General features: G+C 36.0%; 1 protein-coding gene across 1 annotated transcript in view; it reads left to right on the top strand.

Annotated features, from left to right (window-relative positions):
• Window positions 1-8,207: 8,207 nt before the first annotated feature.
• The window catches only part of CHM (CHM Rab escort protein), a 261,692-nt gene continuing 250,422 nt past the window's right edge, over window positions 8,208-19,477 (top strand). The window contains exon 1 of the mRNA XM_047076287.1: window positions 8,208-8,258. Coding sequence (XP_046932243.1) covers window positions 8,210-8,258 — 49 coding nt within the window. The 5' untranslated portion in view covers window positions 8,208-8,209. The remainder of the gene's footprint in view (window positions 8,259-19,477) is intronic.

Genomic DNA, 19,477 nt, shown 5'->3' with positions numbered 1-19,477 from the left:
AATAAAACATTATCCTTGAGGATTAAAGAAAATAAAAGTTCTGAATCTTAGGTTATTCAATTATTTCCTGATAAAGATTAATTAATTAAAAATGCTTTTGCATTGAAAAACAACATAAATGCATTATAGTAAAAAAAAACTATACTGATAAAGTACAATTAATAAGAGAGACTATTAGTACAAACTACAGAATATTTGAAAATTTTATTATGAATAGCCATGTTAAAAACTTTGATATGAGGTTTTGTAAGCAAATTTGGGGGGAATAATTCACCCTCTGAGATTAAATATATCTTTAAATAAGAAGTTTTTTCTTATTATGGGGTGCCTGAGTCGCTCAGTCAGTTAAGTGTTCAACTTCAGCTTAGGTCATGATCTCAGGGTTGGTGAGTTCGAGCCCTGCATCAAGCTCTACACTGACAGCGTGGAGCCTGCTGGGGATTTCTGTCTCCCTCTCTCTCTGCCCCTCCCCACTTGTGCTCTATCTCTCTCTTTCAAAATAAATAAGCAAACATTTTTAAGAAAAAAAGATTTTTTTAATGAAAAATGAAAAATCAAATATTCAAATGTGAACCCATCCCATATTGCAGTTTTCATGTGTTCACTCATTCATTCATTCTTTATATTTAAATGTTTTTAAGTTTATTAATTTTTAGAGAGAGAGAGAGAGGGAGAGCACATGCGAGTGGGGTAGGGGCAGAGAGAGAGGGAAGAGAGAATCCAAAACAGGCTCCACTCTGTCAGCATGGAGCCTGATGTGGGGCTCAAACTCACGAATTGTGAGATCATGACGTGAGCCGAAACCAAGAGTAGGACACAACTGACTGAGTCACTCAGGTACCCATTCTTAATTTATTTTAATTTAATTTTATTTTTGAGAAATTAAGAGAGAGAGAGAGCATATGTATGCATGTGTGAGTGGGGGAGGGGGCAGAAGGAGAGGGAGAGAGAGAATCCCTAGCAGACTCTGTGCTGCCAGTGCAGAACCTGATGAAGGGTTTGAACTCACAAACTGTGAGATTATAACCTGAGCTGAAATCAAGAGTCTGATGCTTAACTAATTGAACCACTCAGGCACCCCATCCATATATTTGAATTTTTTACTTTGTGCAATCATACAGAAAGTTTACTATGTTCAAACTCTGAGGATAATAAAACAAATTGATTTATTGAATGATGAAATGCAAATGAAATGTTTATACGTAACTTTTTCAATATGTGTGCTTGAATATGTTTAGACAATTCTAATTAACAGGATGTTACCACAACAAAATGTAGGAAAACTCTGCAATCAGGCCACTGAATATTCAGTTTAATTACGTTGGTATGCACTTCTATTTACTTCTAATGCCAAGGATCCATTGGTAAAATAAATGCCCATTTTATGGTCTGTTATGCAGAAAATGTTTAATCCAGTATTAGATTTACTCTATTAAATCTTCCTTATTGAATGTGCTTATTCATCCATGCAAAATTTGGTATGTTGTTTTGTATTACTGACATTACAATTAAACAGCTACAAGAAGAACAGCAAGACTATCTGTAAGGATTTGTGAAATTCCCACCAAATTATTCATAGCTTTTTTGTTTTGTTTTGTAAGGAAAGTGAAAAAAAATACAAATGTATTCTGAATATTTCTGTATTGAATAAACTGACAAATACAATAGCACAAATAATCATTTTGATACTAAAACTCGTATTTAAAACATACTTCTGATATAGTGGAAATAATTGCTCTCACAACATTGATTATTGTTGAAAGGTAGAAATGAACATGAACTCAAAGAACCTGAATTTTATACAACAGAAAATAGTATGATGGGATAATATTTGTATATATTTGAAATGGAAAAGTCCAAGCTGACTTCAACTGGGTATACCTCAAAGAGTGCGTATGCTCACAAAAGTACAACTTTGGGTAGTTTCAGGTTATTCTCCAGTAGACTGGATTTTCTCCACTTCCAGCTATGTTTTACTGTCCAGAATACTTGTGCTCATGAATTTTTATTATCACTACAACCACAGGGTTAGAGATAGAAAATTTTTAATTCAAAGCAAGCTCAAACATTAGTTCTGCATTAAAAAAAGTTTTTCCTTTGTAAGTCTGAAACTTGTATTAAGGAGTTAATAATTTACTTCCTTAACTGTTATTGCTTGTTTTTCACAGTGTTAAGAGATACACATTCATACAGACATAACTATTTTCTAAGAAGCTCTTGTAAACTTAAAGATAAACTTAGAGTATCAGTGGTTTATCTGGCACTCTTACTTTAGTTTATACTAGATCAGTGTCTGGTAAGTTTGGTTGTTTACAATATAGTAAGAATGAGATTCCATGGTAGTGAATTGAATTTGTGTGTGTACGTGTGTGCATACATGGGTGTGTAAAATTATATGACTGCTGGATTATAAACTGTACTAGTAACACTGACATTTGGAACGAGTATGTATGTAATAGTTCTGGTCCATCTGGTCCCATTATCACTCCTAGAAATTTTTTTGCTGTGTCTTAATGATGGTGGGACAAAAACATCATCTGTGAAACACACAAGAAATGTTATTCTGAGTTAGACCAATAGTCCAGCCTAGTGTTTCCCAAAGTATGTTCTTCCTTTAAAAGTTATTTTGTCAAGTATACTCAAATTTTTTTTAAGGTTATTAAGAAATCTTCATAGCTCACATGTATATTTATTATAAAATATCTGAAGAATCCTCCAGTAAAGAAACCATTTGACTTTTATTGCTCTCTAATTGTATTTGATAGTGCAGCCCCTATTAACATCCTACAGAATTACTTTTCTCCAGAAGGCACTTTGGGAAAAAGGCTGGCCATGGCACTGAAAGGTGTTTCATAGGGGATTATTTTAGATATCCACTCCTTCAGCATTTAAGAAACATTTATTAAGCTCTTATTCAATTACAGGCATCTTCTAGATGCTTAGGAGTCAATGAACAAAGATCCCTACCCTCATAGTACTAACTTTTACAGTCCTTGAAGTTATATAAGCCTTTCTTAAATATGCTTATATGTTCAATTCCCAAGCCATTAGGGAAGGAGAGAATTTGTATTTTACTTAAGAAAAAATTACATATTCTATAATACCACATGTCAAAAATAACTATTAACATGAAAAGTTTTGTTTCGGTCACATGAATTTAAAACCCAAAAGTCAGAGAAATATTGAGAGGATCAATATGGTGTCATATCATTTGACATATGAATAAAACAATTCACTAGTCTGCAGGATAAATTTAATATGAGAAAATGCTGAATCACCAAATATATGCATTTAAAATGTTGACAAATACTGCCAAATTTCTTTCAACAAATTGTATCAATTTCCACTTCCGTTAGCACTGTATGAGTGAGCTTGCTCCCTCAGAAGTTTATCAATACTGTATGCTATCAAATAATTTCATTTTTGCCAATCTGATTGATGGAAGTTGGTATCTCCCACATGCTCACAATGACTGCTGCTGCTATTACTACTACGACTACTACTGCTGCTGCTACTATTTATTGAGTGCTTACTACCATCAAATACAGTGTTAAGGGCTTTATTTACCCCTCATAACTCCCATGGAGGGTAAGTTATATTATTGTTGCAATTTTACATATGAGGAAACTGAGGTTAAGAAATGTTAAGTAACTTATCTGAGACCATTCAGTTGGTAGAAGATAAAATTGGGGCTCCAACCTAGGAAGTCTGGCGAAGAGTCTGAACTCATAACCATTATTCTATACTGCCTCTCCAAGAAAATGATGTTCATTGCAATATCATTTGTTATAGGAAAAAACTAAATATCCATCAATAGAGGAATATTAAGTAAAATCATGGCATATTCATACAATGGAATTATAGGAAAGCATTAAAAATGAGGTGTCCCTATATGTTCTGAGAACACAGGATCTCCTAAATATATTATGTAAAAAAATACAGGTGGCAGAATTTCTCTATTTAAGGAATGATTAATATTCATTTGTATAAATCTATCTAAACATATATGTATCTATGTGTGTGTATATAGATATATATGTGTGTGTATACACATATATGTGTACATATATATATATATATATATCTCCATCTGTTGATGAACACTGAAGTTGTTTCTATATCTTGGCTACTGTGAATAATGTTGCAATGAACATAGGAGTGCAGATATATCTTTGAGATAGTGATTTTATTTGCTTTGGATATATACCCAGAAGTGGGATTTCAGCAGATATTTTTCAGTGCCTACTATACGCTAGGCACTGAATGATGGTACTGGAAATATAATGATGAAAAACATAGGTATGGCCCTTGCCTTTGCATAACTCACCTCCTAGGAGGGTAACAGATGTAAAATAAGAAACTGCATAAGTAATTTGATATTTCCAATCATGAAAAGTTGAACAAAGGAGAAGTATAGGGTGAAAGGAGACTTAAGGTAGATTGAGGATTAGATGAAGACTTACAAGAGAAAGTGATATTCTGAATGAACTGCAAAATGAGTAGGATTAAGTTAGGAGAAAGGGAGAAGAAGGACAAAAGTATACCTCAGGAATATGGAAGAACATGAATGAAGGCCCTGAAGAAGGAAGGAGCATGGTGTATCAGACAAAATGAAGGAGAGACAATATGGATGGAGCTTAGAGAGAGAAGGGTGACAGGTATGAGAAGAGCCTGGAGAGTTCAGCACGGACTTTTAGACCATGCTTAAAATTTTGGAGTGTATTTTAAGAGTAATGGGAAATCATGTCGATTTTAGGTAGGGGAGGACATAATTAGATTTGAATTTTTTTAACATCTAATTTTTAAGTAACCTCTATGCCCAATGTGGGTCTTGAACTCACAACTCTGAGACCAAGAGCCACATGCTCCACCAACTAAGCCAGCCAGGTGCCCTTATATTTGAATTAAAATTTTTTAAAATCTTTTTTTAAAAAAAGTTTATTTATTTTGAGAGAGAGAGTGCAAGCAGGGTAGGGGCAGAGAGAGAGGGAGGGAGAGAGAGAATCCCAATCTGTGCTGACAGTGTGGAGTCTGATGCAGGGCTCAGCCTCACAAACTGTGAGATCATGACCTGAGCTGAAATCAAGAGTTAGCCGCTAAAATGACTGAGCCACCCAGATGCCCCTAGATTTGAATTTTTAAGAGTTTACTCTCCTCTACAGTGGACTGGAGAGAAGCAAGCATAAATCAAGGGTCGAGCTGGGGCCTATTGTAGTAGTCTAGGCAAGAGATTACGGGGGCAGTCCAGATTGAGAGGTGGGTATGTTTACAATATAACTTTGAGATAGATATGGCAAGAGTTGATGATGAAGTGGTTTAAGAGTGAAAGAGAATAATATATCAAGGATAATTCTTAAGTTTTTGACTTGAGTAACTAATTAGAAGGTAGTACCATTTCTGAGGTAGGGAACACTGGATGAAGAGGTTTGGGAGTGGGGCTGAAATGTTCAGGAGTTCAGTAGTGCACATGTTCAGAAGAGATGTTGAGTAAGGGATTGGATATATGGATCTGGAGCTCAAAGGAAAGGCCAGGGATAGAGACCATTAAATTACCAGTTTATAAACATTTGTTATGTCAGATCACACAGTTATGTAACCTTCTGAATACAAGGTAAATATTCAGGGAATCATGGTTTTCAACTCAGGAAACCATTAAGTACAAAATTAGGATCACAGTGATTTAATACAGTAAGTCAATATGTATCCATCATCTCGTACTATGACTTATCCAAATAAAATATTTCACTTCTCAAAAATAGACATCCTTAGAATAACAGAATAGACAGCAATTAAGCTGCTTTGCTTCATGCTATTTTACTGACATTATCAACCCCTATATTTGTCTTTACTTTACAGGAGATCTATAAAAATACATTTGAAATAAAAGGTATTTTGAACACTTTCTCCATGCAGAGGCTTTTAATTTTTTCTAATGTAACCATATTTTCCATGTTCAGAGAGTGTGTAATAGAGAAAGGACAGCTAAATATAGGCTGGCAAATTTATTTTTCCAAGGGTCCTGCTTTCTAACTTCAGAATAAAAGGGATTTCATATTTGAGGCAAAACATATTGGAATATTAGCATGACAGACCAATTACTTGTTTATTTTGTTTTATACCCTATTAGATGTAAACTTAATGAAGTCAGAGGTTTTTGTCTGTTTTATTCATTGCTGTAATTCCATCATCTAAATCAGTGTTTTGCACATAGTAGGTATTCAATAAATATTTGAGGAAAATTGAATGAAATGATAAGCAGTGTCTTCACAGTGTGTCTGATTGTTATAAAATTTCTGAATCCATAGAAAGATACACTCATATTGAAAAAGATACACACACAAGTATACAGATATTGCCAAAGTATGATAGAGATACCTTAATTTATCATGTTTTTAACTACCCATCCATAGCTTCTCACTGTTAAAGGAGATTTTGGAAAGTTTCCTGTGTTTACTCTGGGAAATCTATTAATTTTCATTTCCACTGATGGTATTAAGAATCTCATAGATCTAACAGATAAGATCTATTTCACTTCTGTTAGTACTCAAAACTTTCTTTTCATATCAAGGCAAATGGCAGAGTGATTTACTGAACAATACCTTACACTTCTCAAAGAAATCTCTTACACAAAATATTCATCAGAGGACCATATCACAAAAGAATTGTTCAATACATCCAGATAACCCATAAAATAAATTAATGAAGCATGTAAAATGTTGCTAAAGATTATGGCAAAATGCAGCAAAACAAAACAAAACCCAACCCCAGTAAAGTACAGTTTTAAAGAATTTTCATGGAACCTTAGCAAAGAAACAGGTATTGATCATCTTCAAAATATGACACATGATAGTTGTGGGTAGATATAAAGATGGAATACTCAGTCCCTGTATTCACAGTACTTACCATCTATTAAGGGAGTCAGAACTAACCAGTTCAGCAAATACTGGCATCCTACTAAGCAAGAGGCCCACGTTAGATGCAGGGGGTAAAAAGATAAATAAGGCACAGTCCCTGTCATAGAAGGTCTTATAATTTAGGCCTATCTGGGTGTGTATTTTTGTACATATGTAGATATGTGTACTGTATAGGAACCAACCTAAATGCAAATAATTTCAGGGCAACATGGAAGACTATGACAGAATGTTAGCACTACCTATGGAAATTTAACCCAATATAGGGAGGACATAAAAGGAGGAGGTGGTAGAAGCTAAACTGAATCTTAAGGATATGTTAGGTAGAGAATGGGAAGATAATCCCATGCTGGAGGAACAACAGTGCGACTGGGAAACCACAAAAGATTCAGAGGACAAGTTGTGTAAGGGAAGGTCCACTACTGCACTCGCTTTGAATTATTTTGAAACGCTTATAAAATAACTACACAACGAACCCTAAAGCCCCTTATCAAATACAATCACTTTACTATAAAGGCCATTTTATCATGGTCATTTCTGCAGCAGCTTATCAGAAGAATCTTGTATGGACTCCGTGCATATGTATAAAAAACTAGATTCAGAATCATTAGACGCTTATCAAGCAACTACTACGCTTTCATATCTTTTTTCGGTGCTGTAAAGCAAGGCTAATTTTCTAAATATATACTGCCGGATGTCCGGCTGGACTAACTAGAACAAATGCAGACTCAATTTAGGTTCCATTCTGGAGAAACTAGGGCTAGACTAGGGCGAGACGGTTTTCGTGGGTTTTCGTTGGGGAGGTATGGAGGCAAAAAATATATGGGATATAGTTTTAAAGTGTTGGTGCGTAAAATTATGCCTCAGAGGCCAAAACAAAAGAACAGACACGCTAGGGGAAACAGTTTCAAGACTGGAATGAAAATTTCCTTTGTTCACAGAGCAATCCCCTTTCAATTTCACTCCACCCTTCATATATTCCAATTCTTGCTTCATCGTCAAGGGACACCCAGGTTTCCCCACATTCATCCTAGCTAGCTAGAGTGAAAATCTCCACCTCATTACTACCTCAAACCTCCAGGCTAAATGCGCCACTGCACTCTGCCTGGAAAATAAATTGAACTTTTAACATTCGCGTAAACATTTCAAATAAAATGTTGTAGCCGCCTACCTGGACCGGACACCCAAGAACTACAATATCCAGGATGCACTGTTTTCCCTTCCGCCTTCTACCAGGGCAATGCCTGACTTGATCTCATTTCCACAAGCGATAGTCACATGACACCTTTTCTCTCAAGATGGCGGATAATCTCCCTTCGGAGTTTGACGTGATCGTAATAGGGACGGGTATGTGTGGCTCTGGTACTCCCCGAACAAAGTGTAGGAAGTCTATCTCGTTCCTACCTTTTCTGTCAGTGGCGAAGGTTGGTGAGAAATGCCGGGGGTTGAGCATAGTAGGGAGGACTGGAAGGAAGTGAGGTAGTGTGGAGTCAGCGCGGGAGTTAGCAGCTCCAGGGAGGGGCTTGGACCCACGGTACTTAGCGCCGTTTGAGTAGGGGTCGATCTGATCGATGCCGATTGCTGAGGTTGGGTGCTGCGGGTGGTTCCTGTAATTTCCTTAGAGGGTGGTGGGTTTTGCAGTGTCATGAGAATGGAGGATCGGGACTTTATCCATGGAGACGCCTTTTGGCGTAACATGATCCCCACCTTGTTGATTTCAAGGCGATATTCTCCGTAATTTTGTCTCGCCCTTTAGTAGGAGTTTTTCATATATTTATGTAGTCCTAGGGTGTATTGCAGCTCGGATACAGCTTAGCCTTCAGTTTTTCGAGAAGGATGCTCAGGTGTTGTTCGTGTGCGTATTAATTACTAGGACCAGGAAACGGATTCTTTTATGTTGAGAGGCCTGGGGAATTGTATTTTGTTGAGGTAGCCATTATTCCTGCTTTATGATGCTGAAAGGTAGCGTTTTGCTTTCTGACACCCACCTATCTACTCACAACTAAATGAGCTGAGAAGAAGCTTCTGTGAATTCCATTTCAGGTGTGTGACCTTATCTTCCCCTTGTTTTCACATCATTTATTCTCCATGTTTTGGGTGGAGCCAGAAAATCCCCTTCAATATCTAGTTGACAAATTCAACGTACCACTTGTGGTAGAAGACATTTGGCAGCAGTTAGTATTTTGTTTTTTAACAGTGTAAAGGGTGGATTTGAAATGTGGTGAAATAGGTTGTTGAGTGGGGTTTTCTGCTGTTTGCAGAATGTGGTAGGCCGGAAAAGCTCTGGTGGATGAATACCTGTCCATTGTGTTAATGAATGGAGTTCGCTGTTTTCTCAAACAGTAGGGGCAGCCATGTTGCCAGGGCCGAGTAAAAATTATAGCTACCTGGTTTTGAATGCTTATTATTTGCTAATCGATGTGCTAAGCACTTTACAAGCCGTATGCAATTCTCACAACCACCTCGTTAGAGTACGTATTCTCTACACTTTACAGAAGAGGAAACTGGGGCTTAGAAAGGTTGCAGTGTGCTCAAGATCACACAGCTGGTAAATTTCCAAAGGCCCATTCCATCTCAGAAGGAGAATCAGTGATTCAGACCCTTAGAGTTAACCCATATAACTCTAATATACTCTAATAATTGGGAAAAATTACTAGATCTTGCAGGTATTTAAATATACCTGTTTGAATTACTAGGGCATTTAATCGCTCTGAGCCTCAGTTTCCTTGTTTTTAAATACAGAGAGGGTACACTAGATGTCCTTTCAGGTGTTGTCTAATCAAAAATTCTTATTGTAGTGGCACTTGGGTAATTGTTCTCAGGACAGCAAAGACATGTTTATTCCCATCCTGAAAACTGCATGGCTGCAGAAAACTTGTCTGTAGCTGCTGTGAACAAATGTTGGATGAGAGCTGGAAGGAGCCTATAGACTATTCATTTGTTCTCTCCACTCTATTTTGAAACTGAGAAGAACATCCATTTTTGAATAGTTGTTAATACCATACTTGGATTCTATATTATTGCCTTCCTTTTTTTTTTTACCTAGAAAGTTGGGGTGTTTTTAAATTTTTTTGAAACATTAAGAGATTTTTTTCCTATCTGGATTCAAATTTTAATTGATAAGAGTGCTAATTCCTATTAAATGCTACTAATTCTTATAATAAATAGTTTGCTTTCTGGTTCAGTTCATAATATGAACTATTTTCATTCTGTTAGAGTCTGTTATGGTAGAGGTAGGAAGATGCTGTGTGTGATCCAGAAAATTGAATTAGGTGGCATCTGGTGTATTTAAAAAAAAGATTCATTTTAGACTTGTTCCAGTGAGAGTAATATTTCTCAAAGTATGGGAAAAACTTATTTGAATTTAATCTTAAAAGTTGTTTTTCATATCACTTACTGGTGAACATATTCTGAGTTTATCAAGCACATTGCATAAATTCATGTTATGAAGCTTTGTTTTTAGGCATGTCAAGATGGAAAAATTAGTTAAAAGTTGTTTCCCAAATGACTTGAATAATTCCAATCATTATTTAATCGGAATTATTTAATTTATTTATTTAAATCCAATTTAGTTAACATCTAGTGTAATAATGATTTCAGGAATATAATTTAGTGATTCCTCACTAGATACAACACCCAGTGCTCATCCCAACAAGTGCCCTTCTTAATGCCCATCACCCATTTAGCCCATCCCCCACCCAACACCCATTCAGCAACCCTCAGTTCTCTGTATTTAAGAGTCTCTTAAGGTTTGTGTCCCTCTCTGTTTTTATCTTATTTTTGCTTCCCTTCCTTTATGTTCATCTTTAATTGGAATTATTTTTAATGTGTTTGGAATATTTCTTTTTTGAAATAGTTTGCTGAAAGTAGCCTTAAAAATGTTTGCATTACTAAATACTAGCTTGAGTAAATCTTAGAAAAAGTAGCATTTCTTAGATTCAGTTTTACTGAAAAAAGCAGAGTTAATCATGCATGTATCACAAACATGAAGAAGTAGACTATGAAATGTAATTTTTATTTTAGTAAATTTAGTTCTAGTTTATGTCATCAAGAGACCATTGCTTCAAGTAAAATCATGTGGATAATACTTAAATCCCTTTGTCTTTGATTAGTGTTTTTCTGTTTTTTGTTTTTTACTTTACATATCATAAGATTTCCCTTAAGATCATGTTTTGAAGAGATTATGGGAAGATAAAGTTTTGTATGTATTTTCTTAGTTATGTCCATATCCTTTTGATTACAAAATACAGGAAATATCTCTCAGACACCCAAAGGCAGATGAATAAAATAAAGTGTTTGAACTGTGAAAAATAAAGTAGAAAAAGGAAAAAAGGAAGGAAGGCTGACTGGAGTCTCAAAGGAGAGGACAAAACTGGAAATAAATGATGTGTCTAGAAAGTGGCTTTCAGTTGGGGTACACAGTCGTCATTTTCAAGGCATTTTGCTGTTTAAAAAGACATTGGAATGATAATTTTGTAGGTTACAGAGAAGTATCCTTGGTTTCAGGTTAAAAATAGTCCCAGTAACATAACACCTCAATGGAGGTGACATCAGGCAACCTCTGTACTGCAGTCTGCTTCAGAGCCAACAATTCAACAGAAGAGCAGGCAAGATGGAAGTTAGGAGAGCTGTGGTAATATTGACGTGCTTCTTACATAGTGGAATCCTTCAGGCCCTTAATTAGAGCATATTTATTCTAATTTCAGAAATAATTCTAGTGTTCTCAGAGCATATTAGAAACATCCTATTTAGAAGATACAGTGTTATCAACTTCTACAAAAGCTGTATTTGGGTGGTGTCATTAGACATAAGTGACAGTTCATGTCTTAATAGGAAAGGGAAGAGACAGACAGCTAAAGTGCAAGCCTACATCCAACAGTACAATGGCCTGGGACCAGTTTATGTAGTGACAAACACTCATTTTTCAGAGTATTCAACTCACATTTACTGAGAACTTAGTCTCTGCCCTTGTGAAGTTTACGATATTGCCTATTTTCAGAGACTGGTTGAGGTTTCTGACAGTCACATCCACAGAACTGTTTGTTCTTAAACCAATGTGGGCTTTTCATTGCATCCTTTTTGCTTTCTGAAGACCACATAGTGATTCAGTCTGCATCCCTTTTCTTTCTGAAGTACACCACAGACATTATATTTTGGGAGTTCTTTCCCTAAGACGGGCTAGCTTAAAATTTTTCCTGCAGAGGATAAACACATAGATCCCTTTTATTTTAATTTTTGTTTTTGAGAGAGAGAGAGAGCGAGAGAGAGAGAACACACTCGTGCAGGCCAAGGTGGGGCAGAAAGAGAGGGAGACAGAGGATCCGAAGCAGGTCCTGCTTTGACAGCAGAGAGCCCTATGTGGGACTCAAACTCACAAACCAGGAGATCATGACCTGAGCCAGAGTTGGACGCTTAACTGACTGAGCCACCCAGGTGCCCTAACATAGATCCTTTTTTGTTTTAAAGTTTATTTTTGAGAGAGAGGCAGAGAGAGAGAGGGAGACATAGAATCCAAAGCAGGCTCCAGGCTCTGAGCTGTCATCACAGAGCCTGAATTGGGTCAAACCCATGAACCATGAGATCATGACCTGAGCTGAAGTTGGACGCTTAACCAACTGAGCCACCTAGGTGCCTCTAGATCTTTTTTGACTTAAGAGTTTTATTGCTAAAGATTATGGGGAAAGAAATGAGATAACCAAAATAACAAATATAAGAGACATTACAAAAGTATTGTTCTTATATTGTGACTACCTTGCTAGATAGTGCTCGACATAGTACAATAATAGATGTGGCAGCATGGTGTGATGGGAATCACTTGACCTTTCTATTGGGTGACTTTGGACAAATTGCATCTCCTCTTGGGATACCAGTTTGTTCATCTGTAAAGTGGGAGATTTGAATTAGGTGACCTATCTACTAGTTGTAAAGTTGAGTGTTCTGCACCATTGTGCATGCAGAAGTGTGACCCTGTGTCCTTGAAAAGGCTAAATTCTGTCTAGTCCTTTCAAGAAGTCAAGTCAGTGTTTAATATACTTTAAAAATTTTTGTATCAAAATGGCTCATAAAAATTTTTTTGGAAACAAGAAGTTGCTTTTATCAGGAAGGGCATGTAGGTAGTACACTTCCATTCTTTGATGTTGGTTAAGAATCAAAAAGTCAACCTTGGCTGGCAGCTCAGTGACTATAATGCTTATGATGGTGGTGGTGTAGCTTCACTTCTCTAAATGTTTGGGGACAGTAGTGCTGCAAGAGGTTTCGTGGAAACATATTTACCAAATATGCCTTTGTGCCAGACTCTGCTAAGTGATTTCCCACATACATATTTTATTTAATCTTCTCTCAGGATGGCTATATGAAGTTCTAACATGACAGGATGTTCATACTTCTCTTTGTATTTCCAAACATACATGCACTTATGGTCCAGAGCTGAGTTTGTTTTTGTTTGTTTATTTTTTTTGGTAATTGCAAGATACCACCTATTTGTGGGTCATGAAATTAATTCCAGCATTAAGAGAAAAGAATAGAATATATTAGAATATGTTACATGTAGTAAGGATGAGTATAGTTTTATGAAACAAATATTTCATATATGTATAATAAATCACTATAAAATTCAAGCATATATACTATATACACATTTTTGGGGGGTGGTCAGGAGCCAAAAGTCTTAAAGTCTAGAGGATATTAACTGAGTAACAATGAATAGTAATGGTAATTGTATTTCAGAAGTCCTTTAGTTTTACAAATGCTATACCATCCTTATATTTTATTGACTTTGACATGTATGTGTCTCATTTGAGCAATGTAATTGACAATGTAGTTCTGAAGTGAGACAGACTGGGTTTGAATCAGCTGTGCCTCTTGTGCTACCTCATACATGTTCCTTAAAGCCCAAGTTTCAATATTCTTATCTCTACATGAGAACAAACTTCACAGAGCTCTGTTAAGGATTCGATGAAATAATTCCTATAAAATGCTTAGTAAATACTCAGAAAATGTAGTTGATTTTTATGGCCCATAATTCTATCCCAAGGTGCTTTTATCGTCACTATTGCTACCTGAATGCTTTCAGGAAGGGCTCTTCATGGAAAGCAGAAGAAAGATTCAGGTGTCTGAGTCATTGTCCTCTTCCCCATTGGCTCATTGGTAGGAAAGACCTTTCATTGTGCATCTATTACTACTGTTTCTAACAGATTTCTTATCTGGGTTTACAGGTTTTGTATATTTTTATTTTATTCTTTTTCATTTATCAGCTTTATTTGTCATTTTATTTTGTCTAAAGTTTTTTTTTAATTAATTTATTAATTTTAACAGAGAAAGAGAGAGAGAGTACACAGGGAGGGGCAGAGAGAATCCCAAGCCAGCTCTACACTGCCAGTCAGCCCGATGCAGGGCTTGATCCTACGAACCATAAGACTACTGACCTGAGCTGAAATCAAGAGCCAGACACTTAACCAGCTGAACCACCCAGGCACCCCTGTTTTGTTTAAAGATTTTGAACAGATTTATCTTCTTTGGGGCATAGTATGAAATGCTTCTTTGTCAGTGTAAGAATGTTGAAGGAGCTAAAGAAAGCCTAAAGATTTTGCTGTTCTGAAAAATGGTTTGCAATTCTTCAGGCATTTATTGATGGAAAAGTATGTCTTTTCTGCTTTCAGTACTGAGGAAAGTAAAGGGAGTTGTCTAATGCTGGAGGAGACTCTTTGGAAGAGGCTTATCCTTCCCTGTAAATCATAGCCAATCCCTCAGAGAGAGCTACATTTGTTACCAGAGTTCCCTCTGCAGCATCATTTTCATCTCCCTTGCCTCATGTCATTTTCTCTAGTGTTCTCCTGATGTTTTAGAGAACTCAAGCTGCAGCAATTAAAATCAAATATGGCTGCTCACCATCACATTCCCATGTTTAACATAAAATCCCAATGCACAGAAACAATTACAATTCTGTATAATTGACCTGTTACTCATGCTAAATCACCTGCTATTCAGTTTCAATGGTCTTTTAACTAAAATGTTAGGTTGTGCGTGCTATGTATATGAATGGTTTTAAAAGTAAAATCAACCAAAAGTCGCTATCAGTTTTTATTAACATATATATTAAAACACTGTGTGTGTGTGTGTGTGTGTGTGTGTGTGTGTGTGTGTGTAATATGCTAGAGAGATTGGAAACATTTTGGGGTTATTTAGTCATGGCCAAAATAATAGGCATACTTTGAAACATTGACTTACTGTGTTTTTGCTTTTCTAATAATTTTATTAAAGGGCAGTGTAAAAAGAGATGATAACTTATCACACAGTGATTTTCCAAAGCAGGATTATGACAGCCATCATATTATCATATTGAGGCTATTTAAAAAATAGTTTGCCAATAAGAGATCAAGGACAGCTTGGCCAGTATGCAAGTATTATTAGCATTAGTGTTATTAATACTTATTAGGGTATTTCATCTCATTGGATTTTACCAAGAATTTAAAATGTCATACTACTTGACCAATTTGGTTTATATCACTTTTAGAATAGTACCAACATCTACTTTTTTCCTTATGTAATGTTCTAACATATCTTTTTTTCCAGCCTAGTGTTCACATTGAGTTACAGTGGCTATTGGTTAATGGAGTTTTAATCATTTATATTGCTTTGAAATGTTTGGATCATATATCTGTGATCCACATTTGCACATTTGTTGAAACTACTTTCTTTTTTTCTTTTTTCTTGTCTTCTTCCTCCTTTTTTTTTTTTTTTTTGAGTGCAAGCGGGGGAGGGGGACAAAGGGAGAGATAGAACCCTAAGCAGGCTCCACACTCAGCACAGAGCCAGAAGTGGGGCTCGATCTCGGAACCCTGGGATTATATCCCAAGCCAAAATCAAGGGTCAGATGCTCAACCAACTGAGCCACCCAGGTGCACAAACTACTTTTCTATATAGGAGTTTAAAATAATTATTATAGAAAAGTTTACACAAGCTAAAGTATAGAGAAATAGGGCTTTATTTACAGATATAGGGCATATTAGGAAGATGCTGAGTTGTGAGTTCTTTTTTAAATAAAAAAATTTATTTGAGTATAGTCGACACAATTACATTAGTTTCAGATTTACAATTTAGTGATTTGACAAGTTTATATATTACACTATGTTCACCATAAGCGTAGTTACCATCTGTCTCATTGCATTGCTATTACAGTATCATCGACTGTGTTCCTTATGCTCTCTGCCTTTCATTCCCATGACTTACTGAATTGTGAGTTCTAACCCTTATTTTTCTATGAACTGTATTACTTTGGCATGAGGTATATAAGCCAAATAGATGACAGAGAATTTCAGCACATACAACATACTGTTAAACAAATATATGAAACATATGCAAGTGCTGTTCTAAGCTCTTTTAAAAATTTTTTTTTAATGTTTATTTTTGAGAGAAATAGAATGCATGCTGTCATAAGTGGGGGAGGGGCAAAGAGAGAGGAGGACACAGAATCTGAAGCAGGCTCCAGGCTCTGAGCTGTCAGCACAGAGCCTGATGTGGGGCTTGAACCCATGAACCATGAGATCATGACCTGAGCTGAAGTTCGATGCTTAACTGACTGAACCACCCAGGGCGCCCCATCTTAAAACGCATCATTTCCTCTGATTCTCACAATAACCCTGTCTGTAGTGAATACAGTTAATCTCCATTTTACAAATATGTAACCTAAGTCTTAGTTAAGTTTAACCTAGGTCAAACTATTAAGACTGGAGTTACTGTAGCTAAAACTCTCTTATTACATTGAGCTTGTAGGATTCTTCCAAGTAGAAAAATACCTTATACTACCAATATATATTTTTTTAGTATTTTATTTATTTTGTTAATTTACGTCCAAGTTAGTTAGCATATAGTGCAACAGTGATTTCAGGAGTAGATTCCTTAATGCCTCTTACCCATTTAGCCCATTCCCCTCCCCCCCCAACAACCCCTCCAGTAATCCTCTGTTTGTTCTCCATATTGAAGAGTCTCTTATGTTTTGTCCCCCTCCCTGTTTTTATATTATTTTTGTTTCCCTTCCCTTATGTTTATCTGTTTGGTCTCTTAAAGTCCTCATATGAGTGAAGTCATAAGATTTTTGTCTCTCTGACTGACTAATTTCACTTAGCATAATCCCCTCCAGTTCCATCCATGTAGTTGCAAATGGCAAGATTTCATTCTTTTTGATTGCCGAGTAATACTCCATTGTATATATACCACATCTTTATCCATTCATCCATCGATGGACACTTGGGCTCTTTCCATATGTTAGCTGTTATTGATAGTGCTGCTTTAAACATGGGAGTGCATGTGCCCTTTTGAAACAGCACACCTGTATCCCTTGGATAAATACCTAGTAGTGCAATTGCTGGGTCATAGGGTAGTTGTATTTTTAATTTTTTAGGAACCTCCATACTGTTTTCCAGAGTGGCTGCACCAGCTTGCATTCCCACCAACAATGCAAAAGAGATCCTCTTTCTCCACATCCTCGCCAGCATCTGTTGCCTGAGTTGTTAATGTTAGCCATTCTGACAGGTGTGAGGTGGGTGGTACCCCGTGGTTTTGATTTGTATTTCCCTGATGATGAGTGATGTTGAGCATTTTTTCATGTGTCAGTTGACCATCTGGATGTCTTCTTTGGAGAAGTGTCTATTCATGTCTTTTGCCCATTTCTTCACTGGATTGTTTTTTGGGTGTTGAGTTTGATCACTTCTTTATAGATTTTGGATAGTAACCCTTTATCTGATATGTCATTTGCAAATAATATTATAAATATTATATTAGTATGCCCTAGCTTTGTGGGTGGCAGTTGCTTCATTTTCTAGGAGTCCCCATTGTTGACATTAAAATCCTGATGCCAACAAAGTCTTGTGGTATTAACTTATCATTGACAGCATCATGAAATCTCTATCGGCCTGCCAACATTTTGATGAAGGTGAATTGCATGACATGGTTGTATTATTCCTTAAAACTGAGGGAAAAAAATCACAGCCACTAAAGTAATGGTAAAAAAAAAATGGGATCTGAGAATACAGTCAAATTTCAAGCAATAATCTGTTTTCATTGATTTCAAGATACATAATTAACCACTGAAATAAAATCATTGTTAAAAATGACATATAGGCTGCTTGTGCCTGTGCTGGAGCTTGCCATTTTATGTCTTTCTTTTTTAGTTTTCTTCACTTGCAAATTAAATTTTCAAGATCAAGTATTGGACTCATTGTCCTATTTTTGAAGCTTGTCTTTTTTTGGTTGACTATTCTTTTGGTTCCTACAATTTTCAGTGTTTGTCAGAATTTACAATGGATGCATCTTAATTGGCAGAATGAATATGGTAATATCTTTTTCCTCCAAGGGCTGTGTTATTAACATAATAATAGCACTTTTATATATTTACTTCCAAACGTTTTCTCGGTTTGTGTGTATAGATGTATGTATATTTTCCTGTGTTTATAAAAGTGTATCAGACACTGTTTTGAAAGCTATTTTTCACCTCACAGTATGTCTTGAACATCATTCCATGTCAACCAAATGGCCTTCCCAGTGTCCTTGTTACAAGTTTTTATTTAGAGATAATTATAGACTCACATGCAGTGGTAAGTTCTCACTTTATTAATGAGAAGATCCTGCATATACTTCACAGTATGTATGTGGCAAGTAAAATTTTGGATAAATCATAAACAGGAAATTGACCTTACCCACTGACCTCATTCAGATTTCACTAGTTTTACATATAACTTGTGTTACTTTTGTTAACTGCCTTTGGAGATATGCATAAAAAGCCTTCCCCTCCAAGATTAAGTAAATATTAACTCAGTTTATTTTTCAATATTTTATTTTTTACATTTAAATTTAAATTCACTTGAAATTTACTTTGTTGTAGAGTACGAGTGTTTTTTCCCCCCTCTAAATCACCAGCCACTTATTCTAACACCATTGATCTAATTAACTGTTCTTACACCATTGAACTGAAATTACAATTTTCTTTTTTTTTTGTGGGGGAGTGGCATGCCTGGGTGACTCAGTCAGTTAAGCCTCTGACTATTGCTTTCAGTTCAGTCAGCTCAGGTCATGATCTCGTGGTTTGTGAGATCAGCTCTGTGTTGTGCTCTTCCAGCACAGATCCTGCTTGGGATTCTCTCTCCCTCTTTCTTAGCCCCTCCCCTGCTCTTGTGCATGTGTTCACTCGCTCACTCGCTCTGTCTCTTAAATAAGTAAACTTAAATTTTTTTTTTTTTTTTTTTACCATATGATCAATTTTGGGGCTTTCTGACAATAATCTGAGTGTTTCTTTCAGCATATAGTCTCTTTCAAAGTGGGAACTATAAAGTAGGAATAGATTGAGTCATCTGATCTGTAGGGAAAGGATAACTTTTCCTCTTTGAAATCTGAAAAAACAAAAGATAATATTTAATATATTGAAAATTATAGCATCTACTTTGAAAAATAGAAAACCAAAGAAAAAAAACAGAATAGGAATATTTGCAACTCCTAACAGGACTAATTACAGATAATGAGTACCTTCAAGTTTATATGAAAAATATCAAGATCTCTTTAGACAAATGGGCAGA

This window comes from Lynx rufus, unplaced genomic scaffold, assembly GCF_022079265.1.
Source record: "Lynx rufus isolate CCGP_SWC_20201006 ecotype Redwood Valley unplaced genomic scaffold, mLynRuf1.p SCAF_14, whole genome shotgun sequence".
In the NCBI taxonomy this organism is placed as follows: domain Eukaryota; kingdom Metazoa; phylum Chordata; class Mammalia; order Carnivora; family Felidae; genus Lynx; species Lynx rufus.
The sequence above is the reverse complement of the archived record's forward strand: the minus strand, read 5'-3'. Positions and strand labels throughout refer to the sequence as shown.